This window comes from Periophthalmus magnuspinnatus, chromosome 22 (assembly GCF_009829125.3).
Source record: "Periophthalmus magnuspinnatus isolate fPerMag1 chromosome 22, fPerMag1.2.pri, whole genome shotgun sequence".
Taxonomy (NCBI): domain Eukaryota; kingdom Metazoa; phylum Chordata; class Actinopteri; order Gobiiformes; family Gobiidae; genus Periophthalmus; species Periophthalmus magnuspinnatus.
Genome location: NC_047147.1, coordinates 9,416,118 through 9,439,693, shown reverse-complemented (window position 1 = coordinate 9,439,693; position 23,576 = coordinate 9,416,118). Strand labels below are relative to the sequence as shown.

Here is a 23,576-nt window from a genome sequence, read left to right as displayed (position 1 = left end):
CCTCTATTAGTGAGACCAGGAGGTTCTTGAAGTCAGTGGAGAGTTTGCTGAGGGCACTGGCTTGCCTCTGCCCATCACTGTCAGCACAGACCTCTAGGAGCACAGCCATGCGTGCCTTGAGCCAGCTCAGGTTCCCCTCCTGTAGCTCTGCATCACTCCTCAGCTCCTGAGACAGACAACAACATGTGACGTGGACAATGTGCTCTGACACAGGAGGGCTTACAAGACCTGAATCCACTGACAGCTCACAGACACAGCAGTTTAGGAGGTAGAGAGAAGAGGCATGGCTGAGACAGGCATACAAACTCAAAAGGGTACATTTACCTTTTGAAGTAAATTGAAAAATACCTCTCTATATCAAAATATTATTGGATCAGTTTATTTTCTTTATACTGGCAAAGTATCCCTAATACAATCTTTACAAGGAAAATCAAACAATTCAGTTCAGTACTGAAGGGTTATAAATAAGAGCTGATCAATAGTAACCTAATCAACTTACCATAATGGTGGCTTTGACCTGATTGTACTTCCTGGGGTCGTTGGCTCTGGTTCTCAAAAGCCTCAGTTGACTTTCTTTTGATATAAGCCAGCAGGACAGTTCTGCATATCTGTATAGCACAATATTGACAAAATGTTATGACAAAAATAAAATTAAAAAGGTATGCACAAACTGTACATGTTATATGATGCCACTAAATTGAATTCAACCTTGCTATAATGTGGAATAAGATAGGAAAAGGGAAATTCTAGGGTTGCAATGCACAGTTTAAGAACAGCAAGAGAATAGAAATAGCCACTCAAAAGTAATTATAAGTGATGGAGCATAAGGTCAAGCAACTGAAAATAGTGTATAATATGACAAAATGTAGTTATTGTCATGAGCAAAAACATTACATATTTATATACATATAGTATAAATTGTTCACAACAAGGCTCAGGAGTCTGATCTCCAGTCTGTTTTTGTCTTACACAGAAAAAGTACTATGGATGAGCAGGCTTAAATGCAAACCCTCTACTGCAATGCAGCAAAAGAAGATGCTTTATGAGTTTTGTTTGAACATAGTATTGTATAAACAGTTCTGCATCCGACCTTGCATTGTAGTCCTTCCATTTGTCCTGGTGCTGCAGTAGTTTCAAATAGGTGCTGTCGATCTCCTCTCGGACCTCCGCAAAGTCTTTTCTTGCAGTCTCCATGACCTGATGAGTTGAATCATCCTCTGGGAGTTTCTGACACAGTTCCTCCATCAACTGAAGCCTCTTCTCACAGATGGACAGGGGCCCCTTATCTCTAAAAAAAGCCTGCAGGGATATAGAATTAAATGTTATGCAAATAGCAGTAGTAAAAGTTGTAAAGAAAATTTTATTAGTAGACACGGATAGACAAGAATATTACTTTAATTCTAATCTAATCATATCACAGGCGGAACTAAAATTAACTAAAACAAAACATTAGTAACTAGTAGTATTACAGTGTTGCTCTCACCCTGTGCTCCTTGATGAGCCTCTCACTGCCCATACTGGCCAGATGTCTGTTCTCTCGGGTCACTTCAGTCTGACACTCCTGAAGACACGTGGATAATTTAGTCCTCTCCCCTTCCACTTTGAGACGCAGCAGGTGAAATGGAGCGTCGGTCTGGATATCCTGGAAATAAAAAAAAAAAAAAAGATAATTTACATATTCCTGTAATTAGTTGTTCAGCATGTATTTATAGATGAGGCCCACCTTCCAATGTTTATGTAGTTTTCTAACAGTTTCTTGGAGAGACTGTTGCTCCTGCTCTGGTAAAATGTCAGTGAGATCATCACAAGCTTTGAGGAATGAATTCAAGACACGCTGGTCCAGTTGGCCAAAAAACTCCTGCATAACCATAAAACAAAGTTACCGTACTTTATGTGTTCTATTCACATATCCATACATAAAAATACAAAAAACATACAGAACACTATTCTCAACCTTTTTTTATATTCTTACAGTGTGTTTTTTGAGCAGCTCCTCTGGGTTGCCTCTCTCGGTGAAACAGGTCTGAGCAATTTTGAGCACTTTCTCCAGCTCAATCCTTGATTCATCAAACCTCTTCATCAGGTTGCTGTTTGCCTCCATGTGTCTCCTCCACTCATTTGATTCATTTATCATGGTCTAAATATTCAATTATAGCGATAAGAAAACATAACAGCGATTACAATGTGTGTTCACAGATTTCCAGAAAATAGTTTAAATCAGTTTGAATTGTGGTTGTGTTCAAGATGCTACATGGAAGTAAAATCAAAGGTGCATAATTCCTATACATATTCACATAGAACATAGTGGGTGCATAACTCAAAAAATAAATGGTAAGTTGTCAGTTTTGGGACTTAGGAATTTCAGCTTGGCATAATAACAAGACAGAAGTTAGACAAATAAAAGACTAGGACCATTCTCTATTAAAACTTCTTGTCTCTAATCAATAACTTCCCATATGGTTGTTGATAAGAAGTGAGGTTGAAATTAAAAACACAACTTTTTGTCTTACTTGTGATGCAGCCTGTAGGTCACCAACTCTCTTCTGCAGCAGCCCCATGTCCATGTGCTGTAGAGTTTTACTGGTGTTCATTATTTTCTGAATGCTTTGGTGGTTCCTCTCGATCACTGTCAGACACTTCTTACAGCTGTGTGTGAACGTCGCCAGCTCCTACAGCATTTAAAACAAGAGCCAAGTTCCTCAGATACACTAATGATCTGATACTTCTTTAGTAAAATCAAAAGGAAGGACCGAATTATTTTGGTTAATATAATTGTTTTAAATAAATTTCAGTAGTGTAATTGGGATAGATTTAGATAATACATGTAATCTACGTTTTAAAGTCAAAATTCAGTCCACAGAGCAGGTACCTGGCATCTCTGTTTGAAGTCCACTGGTCCCTCAGAGTCCGTGGAGCTCGTGATGTGACTGGCCTTCTCTAGAGCCTGATAAAACCCTGTGATGTTTTTCTCCATTTCCTCCAGCAGAGGCAGAAGAGACTGGGACTCCTTCAGTAAAGGTAGACACCTTTCTCTCACCTAGATATAAAAATATATATATATATATTTCAAGGTGCAAAAAACTATGAAATAAAAGTATGTATGGTAAATAAAATAGGAAGAAAGCACCTGTCTTAATTTATTTGATGCAAAATCATTAAATAACAACATGAAATAATCTAAATTGTGATCCACAAATTCAAATGATTTAACAAGGTTACTTATGGAGTTATTACCTTGCTCAGTTGCTCCTTGACTGATGCCATCACAGCATTCATCTGTGAAACCTCTTCTTGTGGAGTGTCTTTAGTCAAAAGCTGAGCAGTGCGGCACGCTGCTTTACAGGCTGCCTCCATAGCTGGGACTTTATGTTTAATTTCCTGCATATAATTACATTAGACTTTGTAAACTTGCTTTTCATATAGACTTAAAATGATATATAAATCTATAATTCTTTAACTTAGGCTATTACCTCAACATCTTGTGTAAAAGCTCGAACATTGAGGAAAGACACTTGAATGGGAGCAGTCATCTTCTCATCAGTTGCATCCATAAACATTTTGAGGGTGTTGATCCCATCATGATAGTCCTGCCTCAACTTATCAACTTCATCTGCTCTTGCATACTGCGATATATATGTGTGTTATATAAATAATTACATAAAAGTTTTTAAAGATAAACGTAGGTATTTACATGTTTGACTTTGACAAAGAGCTCTCTCCACCTCCCGTTCAGTAGGAGGAGCTGTTGCTTCAGATCTCTGGATACAGTTTCATCACACGTTTCAATGAGGAAGTTTCCAGCATCGTTCATGTCCATGTGCTGCTGAATCCAGTGGGACAAGTTTCTGAAAAAATCCTAAAGAAAAATACAGTTACTTAATTTTGTTTTAATTTTAATGTTTCTATACAATTTTTCATAGTGGAGATGCCATGACTCCCTCTAACCATAACAATTTGGCCAATTCAAGCTCCCTCATTTGGTTAGATTGTAATGCATTTAACACTAACAATAAAGTCTTGCTAAGTGTTGTTGAGTTGGTTTCTAATATACTTGCAAAAATAGGTTCAACAGTGAAACTAAAGTATGTAACCTATATGAGTCATAACACTATGATTGGTATTCATGGGTTTTGGCTTCCTGTTGGGTGGCATTTTGGGGACTTTTCACCATTCAAAAGATGCAATATACAGTCAGTTTTAAATTGTTATTTGCTATGGCAATGGACTATCATTCCCAAACCTATAGATAGGTATTTGACACAGTCCATTTAATAATTCACATAGAAATTACTCACCCGTTTTACAGTCTCTGATTGGTTTAGCATTAGCTCTGCATCCTCCAGCCAGGCCTGTAGAGAAGCCACTGTGCTGCTGTACTTGTCCCAATTAGAGATCACCTCCTCCAGCATACTGCGCACACTCCGCACCTCCAGAGCCAGGTGCTTCCACTGAGCTGTGGTTTCATTGAGGAACTTACTCACCCCCTCTGCTTCATCAACTGTAAGTAAAAAGTCTTTCAGCTCAACTCTTACAAAAGTGTAAAATATCATGTGTGTCCAGAAATGATATACATCTCATAGTATATGCTGTACATTACTGTGCAAAAGCCAATGTACAAAACACACAATGAATGAAGAACTCTAAAAGCATTTGAACAACATAAATGTCCAGGTCCTTATCCTATTTTATATGCAATACTGTACTCTCTTTAGAGTTCTCTTGGAAAATAAGCATCTAGCAAAAAAAATAATTTGCCTCTTCTAGTGAAAAAAATGGTGCAACACTGCAGCTTTTCACAACAAAATAAAATATAGCAACTAAATAGTAACAATGTTCAACTGTTTAAAACTATTGCACAGTATTGTATGTATTTGCAATACTTTCTGGAGACACCTTGTATATTTGCTTCAGTACACAGCTCAGGGATTGATTGGGGTTGATTTAGGGTTATAGGCATGTTTGCTGATGAATCACAATATGTTACATGCTAAATTAGCATTCCACCAAGTGCATGGATTACTGTAATACACTTTCAAGCACAATGCAATGTGATTCTAATTGGAGGTAATAATAGGATGTTAGATAGGAAAAGTGCATCCCCAGATTTTTAGGAAAGGACAGGCAATTTGGAATGGATTAATGCTGTCAGGTTGGTTTTGGACTTACCTCGGTTACAGGTTTTGTACCCTGTAACATGAAATCCACAATAACAATAATTTACTATGAACCAGACAAACATAATAGACAGAAGTGTATGTAACATTGACACATATCCAATAAAGGTTACATCAAATCTTACTTGTGCTGTCAGACCTCACATAGACCTCGGCAGATTGTTTGAGGGCACTGAAGATGATGTCGTATTGGTCAAAAAATCTATAGTTTTCAATGAAGGTCTGGAAAGAAAACAGATACAAAAGAAATATAAACATGAATGCTTAATTATCTGTGATATTTAGTTAACTATAAATATGAATTTCTCAGCATGTTTGGAAATTGCTTCTAAATGAACTTACAAGATAGTTTTGTAACAGGAGCTCCACAGAGTCCCTTCTGCCATATTTAATGATCCAGGTCTTGAGTTTTGATTCAGCCAGAAAAAGAAAGGACAAGAGTCTGTACTTCATTTCCCAGAATTCCATCTTGATCAGGTGACCGTGACATGATGTCGACACAAAGTTAAAGCTGAAATAAAAACAATCATAAATAGATCAAATTCTATTGCTGGAACATTATGTCATAAAAAACAACTACAGTGTCATCTTGGCATTTTTTTATTATAAAAGATTAGTTTTGCCTAACCTAAAAAAAACAAAAAAAGAAACAAAACTCAAGCTAGTAATAGGTCAAACTAAGAAAATACAGTTCGTCTTAACTGTGTAATAAACACAATAATCAAAATTTAGCTTAGGTAAATATGTATTTAACAACATAAATACAAAAGAGTTTTACCGTTCAGCCATGTCTTGTAGCTGTTCAGGTGGCACTGGGACTCCATTCACTGATCTATCCCTATGAATCTGCTGGAAAGTCTGTCGATGGGGCTCAAGGCTTTTTAAAATTTCCTGAAAAACAAATAACATCACTCATTCTATTTATACAATATAAATACTATGTCCAAGATTAAAACTACTGCCATGTTATTAATGAATTTTGCTGATCATGCAGACAAAGCTGTACCGTATGTTGCTCCAGTTTTCTGTGGATCACGTTGGCGGTCTCCTCATGTGCGTGGTGAATGGGGATGTCATCTCTAAGGGCCATCTCTGCTCTGTGTAGCCAGGCCCCGATCACTCCGAGTGGGCCGGGGAGGGACTTGTCCAGGTGGATGTGCCACTCCAGCAGCTGTAGATGACAATTAACAGTTTAGTTAGTTTGTCAGTTGAATACACAAATAAATAAATATTCACTTGGAAGTAGGGCTTTATAACATTTCAACTGAGATACAGTCATTTCTAATTGTCAATGATCAGCTTTGGTCTTCAGTCTTGTTCTGATAAATATAAATATAAATATGTCATATTCCCCAGCCCTACTTGGAAGTTGGTATTAACCATGGAGCTACTATTATGTATGTTTCCCTGGCCAGTCTCCACAAAGATAAATCTAGCCATAGTTAACAGTTAAGCTGATCAAACACAAAAGGTTTTACGAGGCTCTGGACATGTTTTGGATGTCCTAAGGATCAGTCTGGACGAACAAAACTGTCTTTGTTTCAGTCTCATTTACTCTGGACTGACTCTGATCCAAAGGCTTTTATCTTCCTGAATTGTTACCAGTGGTTGCAGTGGATGGAAAGCCAAGTTCGGCTTCTCTATGGCAGCATTCACCACAGATATTCATTGTTTAATCATGAAAAAGGTACTGTTTAGTGGCACAGTTAACAGCGCTGATCAGACTATATTATGTGATGGCTTTTTTTTTTAACCATCTACATAATTTGGCCTCCCTTTCTCTTTTACACTCTAATTACTTGTGCAATTGACTGGGCAAATATTTGGACAGATACATGATACACATTTTACAAGTCATAATCAGTAGATTTAAACAAAACACCTAAACACTATTGACTATTTAGATTGAAAAGACTGCATTCTCTTTTGTCACAAGTGTATTGTTAAGTCATTTAATCATTTGTGCTCAGCAGAATTGCAAAAGTGTAAAAAAAAGGCAGCTGTTGACACCACTGAGCAAAAACAAAGACAAAGGTTTTGTCTGAGAGTAAAAAAAAACATTTGAGAAATTGACTTTTACTAACTATACTTTTAAGTGTATTTTATAATTGAGAGGCAACATACAAAATATTTCAGTGAAAAATAATACGTATGATAATAGGTTAAACTAGGTATGGAAAAATTACCCTGAATCTCATTATGTCTCATAGGAATAACAGCAAGGTTTCATGGCGACCCACTGTATCTGCCACTGTCCCCCTATTTATGTGACAATGACCAGACACGTCAAGTCTTAATGACCTCCATTAGTGACACTCACCCTGGCGGAGACCCGGTCCCAGGCCTGTTTGACCAGAGCCTGGTCCACGGAGAGCTTCCCGTCTCGGCTCACAGGCTGCAGCAGAGGATCAGTCTGCTTTTTCTTCATCTCATACTGCACACGGAAGCTCTTGAATGCCTGTAATTACAAGAAAGGTAAATTAAACTTTGACAAAACAAGTTATAAATGAATCAATAATTAAACATTTCCTCATATTTACCTGATATTTATCAGTAAGGTTCCCCTCTGCTCCCTGCGCTCTCAGAACATCTCTCTCCAACTGATCCAAAAACACCTTGAGCTCCCTTAGCATCTTCCTCTCCTCTCGCTGCCAGCGAAAAATATAGTTTAGAGATAGGAAATTTTAGTAGTTGGGAAATGTATAGTATTGAGTAATCTTTCATCGTTTCACTCAGTTAGACCACAGTAGTAGGAATAAAACAGGTGGAGAAACTCTTCACTATGAGTTACTATTTCCACTCTGTTAAATTATTCACACATACCTCAAGCATTTGCTCTATATCATGGGGACCAAACTATCCAGGAAAGCAGCAAGGCACAAAGAGAAATACACCACAACCAGGTTAGGAAAAGCAGAGGCAAAGAGGATCAAAATGAAAGGAAATGGGAAAAAAAAGGATGTCACAAAACAAGCAGCATGCAGCGCAGGGCCAAGGCTCTCACCTGTAGCACTGGGACTGAGAGTGCAAAAGTTGGAATTGAGCCAAGAAGCAGCTTAATGTGCACAAAGGTAAACACATGGAGAAATTAAATCATAAAAAACAAAACTGTGATTGTGACACTTTATGAATGTATGTGCATGCAGTGAAGATTACACACTAAACTATTTTGTTTTAAATGTTGACAAATGTGCATAATTTATATTGTTTAGTATGTAAAATAGTCAATTGAACATTTATGGCAACAAAGCACAATAGAAACAAAAACATGTCTGTCAACGCTGAACTGGAGATCAATTAGCCCTTAAATGATACTCGATCAACATCAAATCTAAATATTTCAGAAGGTTTATGCATATTTTGCTGTCTCTTGTGGCCTTGTTATTGATACAACTTGCTTTGAAATAAACTGAAAATATCAATTGATGTTTTGAGCCTGTCTTTAGTGCATTGCTGAGGCCAATACCTTTAACAACAACATGATAAATGCAGGTGTAATTTATCAACTGTGCCAAACATGACTTTAGTGTTGACTTTTATAACTTTAGGATGTATTGCTCTTCTCAGTTTTGGGACACACTTGAGGATTTCTGATACTTTCAGGAAACCCTTTGTCTATTATGGTCTTTATTTAATCAGTTTGATGCAGGAAATGAGTCCAATGCAGCTTGACTAGACACCAATAAGAAGCTGTTGTAGCATATAACCAGAACCAATCAGAAGCAGTCACTAAGTCATTTGACACTTTCAATAGATTTACTGTATATTCCTAAACCACTTTTGAAATTAATCTGATGGCCCATGGCAGAAATGCAAAGTGCCTTGGGGACTTTTAACCATGCAATGAACGAAGTCAGTGTATTATATTGTTGTTTGCTAATATATTTTATATTTAATTTTATTTTATTAATACTTTTTTATAATGCATTCCTAAAACGAAAAATAATTTCATACTTGTTCAAAAAATGCGTACATAATTAAGCTTCACAGTTAAGAATCTCTGCATTAAATAGTTACCTCATCATGATGTCCATCAGTTTCAGAGTGAGGGTTTGGATAGTGCTTTAGAAACTGGGCCACATATGTCATTATGGACTTTTCATCTGGTTTGTCTACATCCACATCTGAGTAAAATAAACATGAGTTGGTTTGGTCATATAAGAACAAGAATATCATTAGGTGATGTCCCAAAATATACATGATTTCATAAAAAAGACAAAAGACATAACAGTGAGAACATAAACTAGGAAAATCAGGGTATATAAAAATGGCTACAGTGGGTTTAACCACATTTAACAGCTAAACCAAACATTAACAAAGACGAGGAGAGCTAAAGATTAAACTGGGTCTAAACCAACAAAGATAATCCATGAACCAAATCAGAAATGAAAAAAAACTGAATTCGAATCGCAATTAACCCCAAAGGACTACTAAAACTAAACATCATCAAACATGTAATTTAATCTTTGGTGCGCTCCTTTGTCATCTGCGTCTCTTCTATTACTTTATAAGCTGCATGAGAGTGACTCAGCAAAAACAAAAAGACAAATCTCTCCATGTCCCCTCCAAGCTAATTGCACTTGTCATCTTTCATCATACTTGTGTCCTGACAATGAATCAAGGTCATAGTCTAGGAAAGTACAGACTCTTGTTGCAGTGAAACAGCTCAGAGACTGCAGAGCTGCAGCAGACAACATCAATTCTACAGTCTAAACTCCTCAGGGAGAAAAGAGATGGATAAGAAGTCATTGTAATTTTAAGTCTGACCAACTGGATGAAACTGAATACTAATTAAGACAGAAAATGTGTTTAAATAGTGTTATGGTGTTTTGCATAGTATATGATTAGTGTTGGTGTAATGTGAGTATGTACAGCATTCTTGGGTTTTGTTTTTTGTTTGTATGTTTCATTTTGAGTACTTTTGACTCCTGTGTAATAAAGAACATTGCTTTTAACAGTTTAATAGATATACAAATTTGTCTTGCACTGTTATTCATGCTAGACCACATGATAAACTGGTATTTGTTGTGAAAGATATTGTGGACCCCAATTGTAAATGTCATTTATTATGCGTATATGATCTGGGTCACCTTCTGGATCGAGTAGACGGGGGATTCCCAGTTCATTTTCGGCCAGACTGAAGGCCTCCTCCAGGTTCTCCCTGTTGCCCCTCCTCCTCACCAGCTCCATGTCCACCAAGTCCGGTCTGATGGCATGGACCAGAGACTCAAACGCTACACCACTACGCCAACTGGGCCCAAAGTCCTTCACCTCAATTCCATGGTATCTAAAAACAGTTTTATACAGTCTTTAATGGTAACAGACAAATAATATAGACCTAACTCATTAAATCGGAAACAAACCATAAAATAATCTAAAACAAGACTAAATTGGGGCCAAACTGGGACCAACCTAGGTTTGTAGTATCTCTAATGTCAAAGTCATAATGGAAAAATCTATTTAAAAAGAAAACATCATACTGAGCTGCTGAGGACTGCACCCATCGGAGCAGTGCCTTTTTGGCGTTGCCTGGGTATTTATTGACGACTTTCCTCTTCATGGGGGGACTTCCTGTTTCTGAGCCAGGTGTACTCTCCACTGAAGAGTTACTGTTGGACAAGGCTTGGAGAGCTGGCAGGTTACTGGTCAACTCCTCAATCTACAAGTGGAACATAATATTTAAATGGTTCTTACTCAGCATTTAATTCACATAATTTAGCTGTTTTACCTGAAAATAGAGGATAATGGTCCACATCAACCCAAGGACAATGGATGGCCGTCCATCTGCGACATCAGTGGCATGAATGTTCACAAGTTTTATCTGAAACAAAACCGCAGACAGTTCTTATTGATGAGCCTCACTTTCATTGTCAAGACAGGCAGGCCAAATAAAAACTGCAAGCTGTAGCACTCATCAAAGATATTATCTTTGATGCAAATGTGTTTAATATTATTTGAAATCATTGGCAAACCAAAACACAGCCATTGTGAAAAATATTATAGAAAGAATAAATAAATAGTTAACTGTGGAAAAATAAATCTATATTATTAAGTTCTCTCTGAATTATAATTTTATTAGGATTAGGCATGCAAAAAGAAATATGCATAGTTTATAATAATAACATTGTTATATAGAAATTATTATTTTAAATATCAATGCCATCAGTCATCCATGTCCACATTACCCATATTATTTGATCTTCTATAAAACATTTTCCTTTCAATTACTGTGCAATCTGACTTCTTTTTTAAATATGCAAAATCATTCCAAGTCAGGTTTATAGAAAGTTACACATGTGTGATCTCTTTTGTACATTTTCCCAGTGCAAAGTTTGTATAAAAAGATGCAGAGCTATGTCCATGCATCGTGCACCAATAGAAACAACAGCATAAATGTCAGAGTCACACAGGGCAGAGCAGAGACTGACCGGAGATCCTCGATACAGGGACTGAAGAGACAGAGAGACCACAACAGAGTGAGTCCTTAGGGAGCTAAGTGCGACTCACAAAGAGCTTGCTGTTATGTAATCAAGTGTTACTGCTGCTGCCTCTCCAAACACACTCACACTTCACACAGGCTCTACCAACTCAAAGGGTATTTTACAACTAAAAAAATACCCTACGAAATGTATTTTTAGAAGTAAATGTCACATATATTATTTTTTTGGTACTGAGGTTTGTGAAAATTCATCCAGTATTTTATATTGAAAGTTACCTTCCTGCCTTCGAGAAATTTAAGTGCTGTGCCGATGTTGGAAACCCAGTGGATCCTCTTCAGCTGGCGGCCTTGTTCACATGGCTAAACAAATCATACGAAAAAGTACAATACTATAATTCACAACATACTGAAGCTAAAATTGCTGTATTATTCTCATACAAATGCAAGCTCCACTCACCAGTCTCTGACCAGACAGCACCTCCAGCAGAGCCAGGAGCTTCACCCCATCTTTGATATCCTCAAAAAGGTCGTTCACCTCCAAAGGTGGTTTATGCTGAAGCGAGAAATATATTGGCAACAATATATGAGTTAGGATGCATGCATGGGTCTTTTAAAAAATCAGTCTTGTGCATTCTAATACAGGATTGTTATTTGTATTCTGAGCATTAGCAGAGCAGTACACAAATGTTGCTTGTTAGAAAGAGCCTTGTTAGCAAAGCGCCTCCCTGCAGCTCAAAACATGCTGCCTATTCCTCCAACAATGGCGTGCTGCCCAGTCCGGAGGCAAGCTTTCCATTTAACCCTAATATGAAAACATGTCTCTTGGCACGTAACATTAACGAAGTAGGCAAAGTCAGAGGTAACCAACAACCATACTGCATGATAAGAGCTGAGTGTCTGTTTAGCACATTGGAGAGGTAATTAAAATGTATTTATTGGCTCTGTAAACAGAATACTTCACACTGAACATATTTTGTGTCATGGCGCAGTTGGGAGGTAAATAGGCCAAACCAAGTCTACAGTTGGTGCTGTTATGCTTTCCAGTTACATGCTAGAATTAATTACTATTGGTAAGTAATGTAAATTTGTTTTTCACTATTCCAAATGTGTCTAACCTGGTGCCACTCAGAAAAGATTTGTGTTTCATTTATGAGCTCTCCAGTGGAAAATCTCCATATGTTATCAACAGTAATTTAACCCATGTTGACAGGTAACTTATTGAAGCATTAGATTTATTTTATTGTGACTCTTTTAAAGTATTCCAACAACATATAATTTCTGTACAGTTTAAAACTGACATTTTCAACTATAATGTTCTTGTGTATTTTTATAACTGAAATGACAATAACACTGTTCCCATGTCGTCTGGCATGAAACTACTCCCTCTTCAGTCACATGGGACTTTAACCATGGAAAAACTGCTAAAAAGGTGGAAAACTGCTTGTCCACACAGTATCAAAGGAAATGGAGGAAGGCTGTGTAAACCAGGGGAAGCTGAGATAACACACACTTTCACTGAGAAAAGTGGGTGTAGTTAAACTAATATCTAATACAGATAAGTCATATCTTATGTTAACGCAAATACAAGGTAGTATAATTATGATTCTTAATAGGGGTAATTTTCTTGTATAAGGCAGACTTCACTGACACCCAAACTTCCCCAGGAGTATAATTAGAAACAGTAATAACACTGAATATCACACATATAAAAATCGCAAAATATTATTACATTGGAGCCAATTGGTTGCTAAAAGTTGCTAAAACCATACCATTCCTTCGCTTAGTTTATGACATACTTGTGAAAGCAGTATTCCAACAGTACTACCTTTACTGCTGATTCATACCCATCTTAGTCATCATCTCCTAATAAGAGTTATTTTAAGTCCACAGCATGCAGCCTTGGGACCATGTGTTATTGTCCCTCAGGTGGTGTTTATAATATACTTGATTTTGAAAACTAGAGACGCCCACAGGGAGCTGTCCTCACCCTCCATCTCTCCATCTGCACCTACTGCCTCCCCACAGACTCTGCACACAAAATCCTACATACGGATATAACTACCACCCACACTGGCACCCACACATGGCACCTACATAGTCACGCAGTGGTTTAATGTAGAAGAGTCATTTCTTGATATTGTATCCCATTTATGAATCAAAGCATAAAATAAGGAATGGAATAATAGTAGTAAATTAGGGTAATAACTAAGGCTAAGTCAAAATTAACGTTGGGAAAAAGGCTAAGTTTATAAAGACTGACAAACTAAAGACTAAACAAATGAACCATGTGATATATAGCTCTAGATAAGAACACCAAGAAAAACAACTCTAAAACAAACGAGGGCTTAACCAGAGCTAGGAATGAACAGGACCAAAGTGGGATAAAACAGGCATAAACCAGTATTTGCAACTTCACTAGCTCTAAAGTAAGCTAAGTGAAAAATAATAAAGAAATATAATAAATAATAAAGGAACATATACAACATGTCACAGTGGTTTAAGGAGCTCAAACTTTACATGGTTAAATGTCATATTGCAACACCACTGAGGAGCAGATGCCAAGAATGACACGACTAAAGCTGTCAATTCATGTAGCCTTTGGAGTCTAATGGGCTGAGAAGTATTGCCTAATGCCTTGTTTGAGCTAGCTCACTTAGCACACATGCTCGGTCACACGTCTCAAATGCCATTGACTGAAGAGGAGCATAATAATGATAAGCAGTAATAAAAACATGATTAGAGAAAGGTCGTCTGGTTACAGCCTTCACGGTTTGGATGTGGCTGCTTTGACTATGACAGACCATAATGCCTTATAACCCAGTTATGTATCTATACACTAACGGTGTCCAGCAAGTTATTTCAACAATAATAATAAATCCTACTTACCTTTGCTAAATGAGAGTTGATCCATTTTGTGAACGTTCTCTTCTGCACTGCCTCTTGTTCATCTGGAACACAAACCACAATGAAATCAGAGAAAGACAGTGTATTGATCAGGATGGATAACTAAAACAAACGTTAAACGCAGAATCATCAAAAATACTTTGTCTCATGTGTTATAAGTTACTGTATAAAAAGAGGTGGAAACAGAAACATAAGCTCCAGTTAAATTATTGTATTTTGGGCACCACTGACCAGAGGAATTTAAAAAGAACCATTTCATTTGTTCAATTTTTTAGTAGGATCCAACTATATTGCCTTTTTCCAATTAGCAGTATTTGAGACGGTATTTAATTACCGAGTGGATACACATACTTTTTAAAATGTGGATCTTCTGGGAGTTTGACACTTAGGACTCCAAAGCCTCTGCTTCCAGAATGTCAAGAAGCATTGCAGCAGTTTTGCACCATGTTTCACCTGAATAGACCTCGCCAAGTGATACTACTAAACTCAATACATACACCAGCTGCTAATGCTAACAGCATCCATGGCTCAGATGCTGGAATAAGGTCAAATGAGGAGATTAGAGTTACTCCAGAAGTAGTCAAATATATATATATTAATATGTGTAAATCTTAAAGTCGAGCCAGTCTTTTGTGGCTTGTAAATATATGCAGCCACTATACCCCCATGCATTATGCAGCACTTTTCACAATACACCTCTCTGGTCATGGCTAGGACTGTTTAACTGTCAGAAATGCCGGTGGGCTGGTGCTCCACTCAACACAAGAGGGGCCATTTTTAAACATCCACCTACATACAGACAGCAGTCAGTCACGTGTCTGTAGAGATGCAATGCAAACAATGCCGATAGAAGGATTACTACAGGCAATTGCTTCATCATGGTTGCACAAGGGATGCCCACTCAAGCGCACATGCATAGAGCCATGCACAGCTGTAGCCTTGTGCAACTAAAGCAGAGAGAGACTGACATGCCTATTAATATACATAGATGACTGTCAGTTAGCTTGCCCTACTTACCACGCAAATATTGGAAAAATCCAGTCACTAGATTAAGTGAAGTCTTTCTTTGCACATCCTTGAAGTGAGCCATCATAGACCCCCCTGTCTACCTGTATTCTTTTGCCTTTCATTAGTTCCACAGCTCATCCACAACATTCCCAAATGAAAATAGCATCCAGAGTGGAAAAATGCTTGTCCTTATGCCCTTTCCTTTCCAAGCAGGAAGCAAAACAGTTGACTGGCGCGATATGCTGGGATGTGAGGCGGCCCCTCCTCCCTGGCTGGTGCACTCTCTTCCACACACGAAAGCAGAGCAGAAATCCCAGAATAAAAGGGTGAATTATGGCCCCATCCCACGTCCTCCCAGTGTTCCCCGGTTCACCAGAGCAGCCATGCCTGTGTGGTTAGCCTGCACAGCCCCCACCTCTGCCACTGCTGCTGTTACACCGCCTCTTTGCTGTAGCATCGTAGCACACTGTCTGGAGGCTGGAGAGGGCTCTGAGCTGCAGCAGCCAATCAGAGCACAGCATGAGGTGATGTCACACCCCTGGCTGCATGATCCCAATTTAAGCTATGTGTGGCTGTGTGGCTGTGTGTATGTGTGTTAGGAAGATGGTATAATCCCTGTATAAGACATTGACAAGATAAATCAAATGTCATACAATGTATGTCTTTTATTCTTTTATTCTCTAGTTGTAGTTCATCATTTTAAAACATTAACATCATACTAAATAGATGAATGCTAAATGAAATTGACTTGTGTTGAATTACAATTGATTTCACTTAGCGACATAGAATACATATACCACTATTGTTTACAAAACAATATGGAGTGAAACTAAGCAAAGCTTCCATTGACTGGTTTGTTGCAATTTACAATCTTTATCCAATTGTATTCAATTATTATGTTTAATTATGTTTGGACTTTTAAAAGACTATTACAGCTTATTGTAGTTTACAAAAGCAGATAACACAAAATACAATGCCATAAGCAACTGCACTGAAAAGCACAGGTTTGTTCTGTGTTTGGAAGGCAGTGTACCTTTAAAAAATATGCAGCCTAATGAGACATGTCTTTACTTTCCCTATAGCTATATTGATTAAATGCAGTAAATGAAAAGACTGCGGCACAGGGCTCGCAGTGGTGCTACAAATCTTAATAATTGATGGTAGACGTGCACCACCTGCTCCTTTAGCCTGATGCTAAGATGACGCTAGCAGAGACACACCCACTCTGGGATTCCCCTCTACTCAGTATCATACCATCTCTCCTCCACAATCATGTTTTATGTAGACATACTCACTGATGGAGAGGAGTGAATGAAAAAGGACCTGGTGGCTTATTCTGTAGAACAGTCTCTTCAAGAGCCCAGCACACTAAAAGCTTTCAGATGCTAAAAATAGCCGTGATGCTATTATTTTTGTTACTCTATAGACAGCATTAGCAACAGGGCACAGGAGGGTCTTTTTTCTGTTTTAACCCAATACTGCTTAAGGTCTTTTTAAATATGGTGGTGAACTGTGATTATCAAAGAGGGAAAATAAAAGGTATAGTTAAATGAAATTGAAATGAAATTGAAAAAAAATCTAGATATTGCTGTGAATTTCAGAAAAGGAAAGTAAATCGTTACATGTGAGCTGAACATGATGTGTCCCCATAAATCTACATTGTAAGAACAATGCTATAACAGATTTCCTGGAGTGCCCCCTAGAGATTCTTATGTGTAAAAACAAATGATGATTTTCTCAACAATAGAACATGGGGCATGGTAAGATAAGTTACAAAAACATTGCTGTTGTTTTCCTATTTCTCAATAGAGCCCCACCTCAAATCCTCTACTAATGCACTAATAAACTGCATACTTTGTTTTATGCCAGATGTTATTCCTGTCCTATTATTAATAGCATAGTAGTTTGCAAACAAATACCAACTACCTTGAATTAATTGTATTTGTTATACTATTACTACTGCAGCTGTAACTGTATTTAATATCCAGTCTTGTTGTATATAGTGGAGCTGTCCATAGTCCTGAAGTCAGTCTGTCTTCCTACAACTGTACTTAGGGCATATGGATAAAAATAGGTCACTTCCACTAAACTATCTACATCAAGTCTGACAAGCATAAAATCCATATGTAAACACCTCTTTAGAAGATGTTATCCCACAAATTCATGGCAACGTCAGTGCTACAAGCTGCGAAGTGCCAGTTAACAGCAGATACTCTAGCATCAAAACACCATGGAAAATATCAGCCACTTAAGCCTCAACAGCTGACTTAAATAATGTAGGTGATCTTAGGAGTGATGATACCTACGGAAATGCAGCACTGTAATGTACAGTAGGTGCTTGGCTTCACTGCTCTGTGGGTCACATGGGAGTATGATAAAAGCCCACTAAATTGTTCCATTTAGTCCAATGCAAAACACACAACAAATCAATTCTGACATGAAATCGTTGATAAAAGCTTATTATGACTTTGCTAACTCTGGGCAGTTATGTACAAGAGAGAAATATTCACATTTTAATGACTTTTTTATATTTTGGAGGAATAAGTAAGATTGAGATAACAGGAGGATGTGGAGTGAGAAGCAGACCCTTTCTTGATTGGATTATATCAGTCTAATAGAGATCTGTTGCCTCTAACAGTAACAGGGTTGCTCCAGAGGTCACCACGTGCTAAAAATGACATTAAAAGTATAATATATCATTTAAAGGTCCACTATATAACTTTTAAATACAAGATAGATAGGTTTAATGCTAAACCTTTGAACATTCAAAGTAGGCCTGTCATGATAAAAAAAAATATTTTCAAGAACAATATATTGCTACAGAGAAATATTGTGATCAACAATAATACTGAAATTACTTTATGCCACTGTCACAAAGCAGGATAATCCCACTGAATCTATTTTTAAATACAACAGTGTTATTCAAAAGGCCTGAGCTGCAACAAATAGCAGAAGGAGCTATAATTAGCCATAGAAGTTATTTATTCAACCCTCTATAAATGGCTAAAATCTCTCCACTATTGCAAAGAAATTGTACACACGATAAATATTGAGCCCCAAAATATAGTGTTCCAGCTTTTATATATTTAACAATAAGTCAATATTGTAATTACTGTGAGACAATACAGACATTAAGCAATAAGCACTTACAATTAAAACTATATTTCATAAAACTTAATAAACTAGTACCCGCAGTCAGAATGCAGGACTTCTTTTTGCCCAGTGTCTTTTATGACAGGAAGCTGTATTAGATCACCAACACAACACTAGCCTAACGTGGCACTGCAGAAGCACCTAAAACTCGGCTAATGAGTGTAATGTCTTCCAGATGTCACACCAAACTCTCCATTTCCTCCTACAGCCACGCGACTGAACTGCCAATTTGCACACTGTGGTTTGTGGTATATTCATCATGCTGCATATCAATCGATGTTGATAAAATGCAATATGCTAAAGTTCTACCGAGACATTTCACTGGAAAGCCTTTTTAATATTTATGGGGCATGCATTCATGACTTCTGCTTTGGGCTGGGTGTTAGCAAATGCTTTATACTAATAGACCTGTCATGATAACAAACATAATTTTAGCGTGATATATTGCTTAAGTAAATATATACGATAAACGATAATGTTGAAACTCATGCCACTGACACAACAATCCAAGAGCAGATTCAAACCACAAAAACTATTGTAAATCTACAATATTGTTAAAAAAAAACACAAGCCGCAATAAATAAACAGCAAAATGAAACACTTTAGTACTTAGTTTGCATCTGTAATGAGTCATAGAAGTTATTAATTCAACCTTTATGGCTGAAATATTATCGTATAGCCAAAAAATAACCGAAAACTTCCCAGTAAAGCAAAGAAAAATTACACACAATAAATATTTACTCCAAAAACATATTGTTCCACCTATCATGTACTGAACTATAAGTCAATATAGTAATTACTGTGACAGGCCTACGCGTGAACCTAAATTATACTCTATAAAAATGAAATGGCTTTTTTGCAATAAATTCACAGTGTAATAAAAGAATGTATTAAAGAAAGTCCTATGAGAGCTTCAATTCTTTCAGAGGTGGCTACAGAATAACAGGTAATAACTAACAGGAGGGGGGAAAAGATGTCTGACATTTGCTTGAAGGTAGAGATATTTTAATTATCATACAGTACTTTCTATGCTACTTAACTAGTTGTATTTTTATAGTTTGTAAGAGAATATAAAACAGAATCTATGGCTTGTGTTGTCCATTTAGTCTACAACATCAATGGCAGAAATGACTGAAACAAGCCCTGGTTATAGAAATAAGCAGATTTACCTAAGATTTAATTGAAGGTTTAATGGGATTTTTTTAAGTTTTGGATTTACTATACTATTATTGCCAATTATTATTATCTGGGAGAATTGGGCTATGTTACAACTAAACTAAAAACTAAAAATACAACTTTCTGAAATCTATATAAAACAATTCAAGAGAAATAAGTAAGAAGAAAACTTGATGAATACCACACAGGAAGTCAGAAGGCTGTGCAGCAGGAACTGGGCAGAATTGGCACAACCACAGCCAAAAGTTTCATAACCAAAACTATAGAAACCACTGATAAATGTTGCACACAAAACTATAGTTACTACTGTCACTATAGTAAGTGGACCTGGGCAGAGATGGAAGTATCCTAATGTCCTTGTAACACAGGGGGACCCGGCGGACACCAGCAAACAGAGAGTCCCACTATTGATCTATTCACTTTGCAGAGGCAGCAGAGGTGTCAGGTTTAAGCCCATTGTCAGTCCATTCATGAAAATGCTGGTGTTGTGACATGTGATTAAGTTTTCTAACGTTCAACATGCTTTAGAAGAAAGGAGAAAACTACCACTTATTGTAATCTAACATGAATGCGGAAGCCTTAAGGAGCTGATAGTTTAAAAAGGTCCAAAAATGTGTCCAGAAAAGGAATGGAAGCGATTATGGCGAATTGTGTTAGTCTATACAACATGCAAAAACAATGCAGTGGTCTCAAGATATGGGTTTTCATTTTCTTATTATTGTAAACGTGATTATGCGCAAGGTTAAGGACAATGAAACTCCTCACCTAATTTACTTCAGATAATTATAACTGTCCAATTTACAAAAATAGACTTTCAGTGGAGAGGGTGGAACTGTTGAAGACATGTAGATTAGATTTATTCCATGCAATAAGGAAATGATGTAATTATTTTCTATGACTTAACATTTCCGCCAAAAACTTGACCCAATAAAGTTTTTTACTGAAACGTTCATATTACATGGATAATTTTCATCAAGGCAGTAATTTGGATACCTCAAAAATGACTAATTTCTTCTTAGGTTCTTCTAAAATAACTATTCAATATAAGGCGACTTTTGCTGTCTTTGATTTTCGTTATGACATTGGTGAGGTTTTGTTGAAATGATAAGGAAGTGCAAATAAAGCCTTATAACTACACATTTGTAACATAGCTTGCTTGACTGTAAATCTTTATTTTCAACTACATGCATGTACAGCATTGATGTCCCTGAGAGCTGAAAGTCCTGTCACAAGCTGGTGAGTGCACAGAAAGCCAGCCCAGTCATTGAATCAGCACAACATCACAGCATCAGCAGCAGAGCGAGCAGAAGACACTTACCCTGCAGTTTTTGCATCACATTTGCGATGTCCACACTTCGAGCATACTGCCTGAGAGGAGATGCCATGTTGTCTGAATGCAGCTGCGTGACAGACAGTGATGCTGGGAGCTAGTTTCTTCACTAGTGTCTTGTGTGGGACATCCCCTCCTCGCCCGCCTCCTTTGGCCCCTCCCACACCCACGTCTCTCTGTGTAAATGCACTGCAGGATGGGCCAACTCAAGCTCCAGTTTCAATGCAGTCTCCAGTCTCTAGACAGTCCAGTGGTCTTAACTCATTGCCTGTGAAACAAAAGTAACACATGGTAAGTGTCAAAGCCACACCTTTACTAGCAGTAATGTAACACGGCTTTGCTCATTGTTTATTAATGAAATATTTACTTTAGATTGTTTGTTTATACTTTTTTAAAAGAAACCCTTCTACTATATGACAATACATTTGAAATTAAAATTAATTAATTAACAATTAACAATTTAGACTATTTTGTCTTACATTAAAATATATGTATTAAAAACATGAATGAAGGAGTTAACATAGTCTGAGGCTATTTTCCTGTTTAGGCCACACCTGCAGGAGCACAGCAACAACTCAATTTAACATATATTTTTATTTAACGTATTACATTTAATAAGCTAACAGAAGAGGAACAAGTGAAAATACTTTTGAGGACAGAAATAGCATTCTGAAGGCCATTTATAATGAATAAATTATTTCACCAATATTTTTGTTGTATTTTGTAAAATGAAGGAAGTAATTATAGGAAGTATGCACTATGGCACATTTGTGGTACAATGAATGAAATGGGGAAGTTAATATGGACAAATCTACAAAAGGCTGAAGTTTAAACTTCTGTAGTTTATCTATCTGCAACATAGATGTAAAATAAGTTTGGCTCTAATGGCCTAGGATGCAATGGCGACAGTTAAGTAGCTGAATCTGTTGTTAATTTTGAAAAAAAACAACAAAAAACAACAAAACTCCCAAAACGTGGAAAGCGCGAAAGGAAGTTGCTGAAATTACGCACGCATCAACAGTGACAAAGTAAGTGTGCACTCACATTAACCATGCCGTCTTGTAGTTTACAGTCCTCTCTCGGTGGCAGATGACATTTTGCTGCTTCTTTCAGTCACACTTGATGTTAACTTGAGCACATTGCACCGGAAGTGTCCCTGTGTTGCCTGGTTGCTAGTGGTAACGAAAAAGATACGCACGCGGCAAACTCCAAAACAGAAGAAGAGAAGGGGGCGGGGCCGTGTGCTCTGCAGTGAGGGGTGTCCTCCTCATTTTACTGACAAAGAACCTCATTATTTTTGGTTGAATGGAAAGGAATTCTCTGCCTCTCTCGTGCATTCTAGGTGTTTTGTTTATGTGGCAAATTACACACATTTTGAGATCATTCTATTCTGCAAAGAAACTAGAAAACTAACTAGAACGTGGCTACACACCACCATCAACCAAGGATCAAAGCAAGTTAAACAAACTTCAGGTGTAATGATAAAAGATACATTAGCGCCATCTGCTGGATACCAGCTTAAGCACAACAGAGGCGCCATTAGACACTTTTATAGCAGCACATTTAAAACAGCTTCAGCTGACCAAAGAGGTTCACATAAAAGACAACAAAAAATATACAGATAACACAATATAGCAGACAAGTACACTAAAACAACAAGATATTATGTCTAGCTAGTACTAATGTCAGGGAGAAGAGGTGGGACTAGTCTTAAACTGTGTTAAAGACTGACAGGCAGAGTGAGGCTGTTCCATGGTCTGGGCACTGCCACAGAAAAGGCTCTGTCACCTCTGGTCTTGAGCCTGACTTTGTGCACAGCAGCAGGAGTTGGTCAGCTGACCTCAGGGCTGTGTGTGGAGTATAGAGCTACAGTAACTCCCTTAAATAAAGTGGACCCATAGAGTGCAGACATTTAATCCCAAAAAAATAACATTCTGAATTGTACCTGATATGAAACAAGGAGAAACAAAAGAACTTGGACTTTATGCCAGTGTTAATGCTCTTGTCCAGTTTGAAAATAGAGTGCAGCTGTGGGTTGTCTGGACCAAACACCACAATCTCAGTTTTTTGATTTAAGTTAAGGAAGTTTGTGCTCAGCCAAGTCTGCACATCCCTGATACAGTCCTGTAGAGTTTTGATTGTGGTCTGGCTATCTTTGGCGGTCACTGGCAGATATATGTGAATGTCATCTGCAAAACAATGAAATGCAGCATTGTGCTTTTTGAAAATATCATCCAGTTAATAGCAGGTCATTCAGGCTTTAGTGGTTGAACTTTTTTTTTCAAGTCTGAGAGAGACACTGGCTTAAAACACACAGACTGAATTGCAGACTGTTGGAGCTACAAGGTCCACAACAGGGGGCAGTGGAAGTCTATGAGCAGAGACTTTATCC

The 23,576-nt window shown here is 37.5% G+C and overlaps 1 protein-coding gene across 1 annotated transcript in view; it reads right to left on the bottom strand.

Annotated features, from left to right (window-relative positions):
- The window catches only part of syne1b (spectrin repeat containing, nuclear envelope 1b), a 77,003-nt gene extending 55,692 nt beyond the window's left edge, over positions 1–21,311 (bottom strand). The window contains exons 1-26 of the mRNA XM_055231305.1: positions 21,173–21,311; positions 14,500–14,561; positions 12,071–12,166; positions 11,890–11,973; positions 10,903–10,995; positions 10,655–10,833; positions 10,265–10,461; positions 9,192–9,298; positions 7,715–7,822; positions 7,495–7,632; positions 6,181–6,345; positions 5,953–6,065; positions 5,517–5,685; positions 5,300–5,396; positions 4,296–4,498; positions 3,692–3,856; positions 3,471–3,623; positions 3,235–3,378; positions 2,870–3,037; positions 2,511–2,669; positions 1,973–2,137; positions 1,724–1,858; positions 1,484–1,642; positions 1,091–1,299; positions 500–608; positions 2–166 (exon numbers count right to left, since the gene is read on the bottom strand). Of these exons, the coding sequence (XP_055087280.1) occupies positions 2–166; positions 500–608; positions 1,091–1,299; positions 1,484–1,642; positions 1,724–1,858; positions 1,973–2,137; positions 2,511–2,669; positions 2,870–3,037; positions 3,235–3,378; positions 3,471–3,623; positions 3,692–3,856; positions 4,296–4,498; positions 5,300–5,396; positions 5,517–5,685; positions 5,953–6,065; positions 6,181–6,345; positions 7,495–7,632; positions 7,715–7,822; positions 9,192–9,298; positions 10,265–10,461; positions 10,655–10,833; positions 10,903–10,995; positions 11,890–11,973; positions 12,071–12,166; positions 14,500–14,561; positions 21,173–21,239 (3,609 nt within the window). The 5' untranslated portion in view covers positions 21,240–21,311. The remainder of the gene's footprint in view (position 1; positions 167–499; positions 609–1,090; positions 1,300–1,483; positions 1,643–1,723; positions 1,859–1,972; positions 2,138–2,510; positions 2,670–2,869; positions 3,038–3,234; positions 3,379–3,470; positions 3,624–3,691; positions 3,857–4,295; positions 4,499–5,299; positions 5,397–5,516; positions 5,686–5,952; positions 6,066–6,180; positions 6,346–7,494; positions 7,633–7,714; positions 7,823–9,191; positions 9,299–10,264; positions 10,462–10,654; positions 10,834–10,902; positions 10,996–11,889; positions 11,974–12,070; positions 12,167–14,499; positions 14,562–21,172) is intronic.
- Between the last annotated feature and the right edge of the window lie 2,265 nt (positions 21,312–23,576).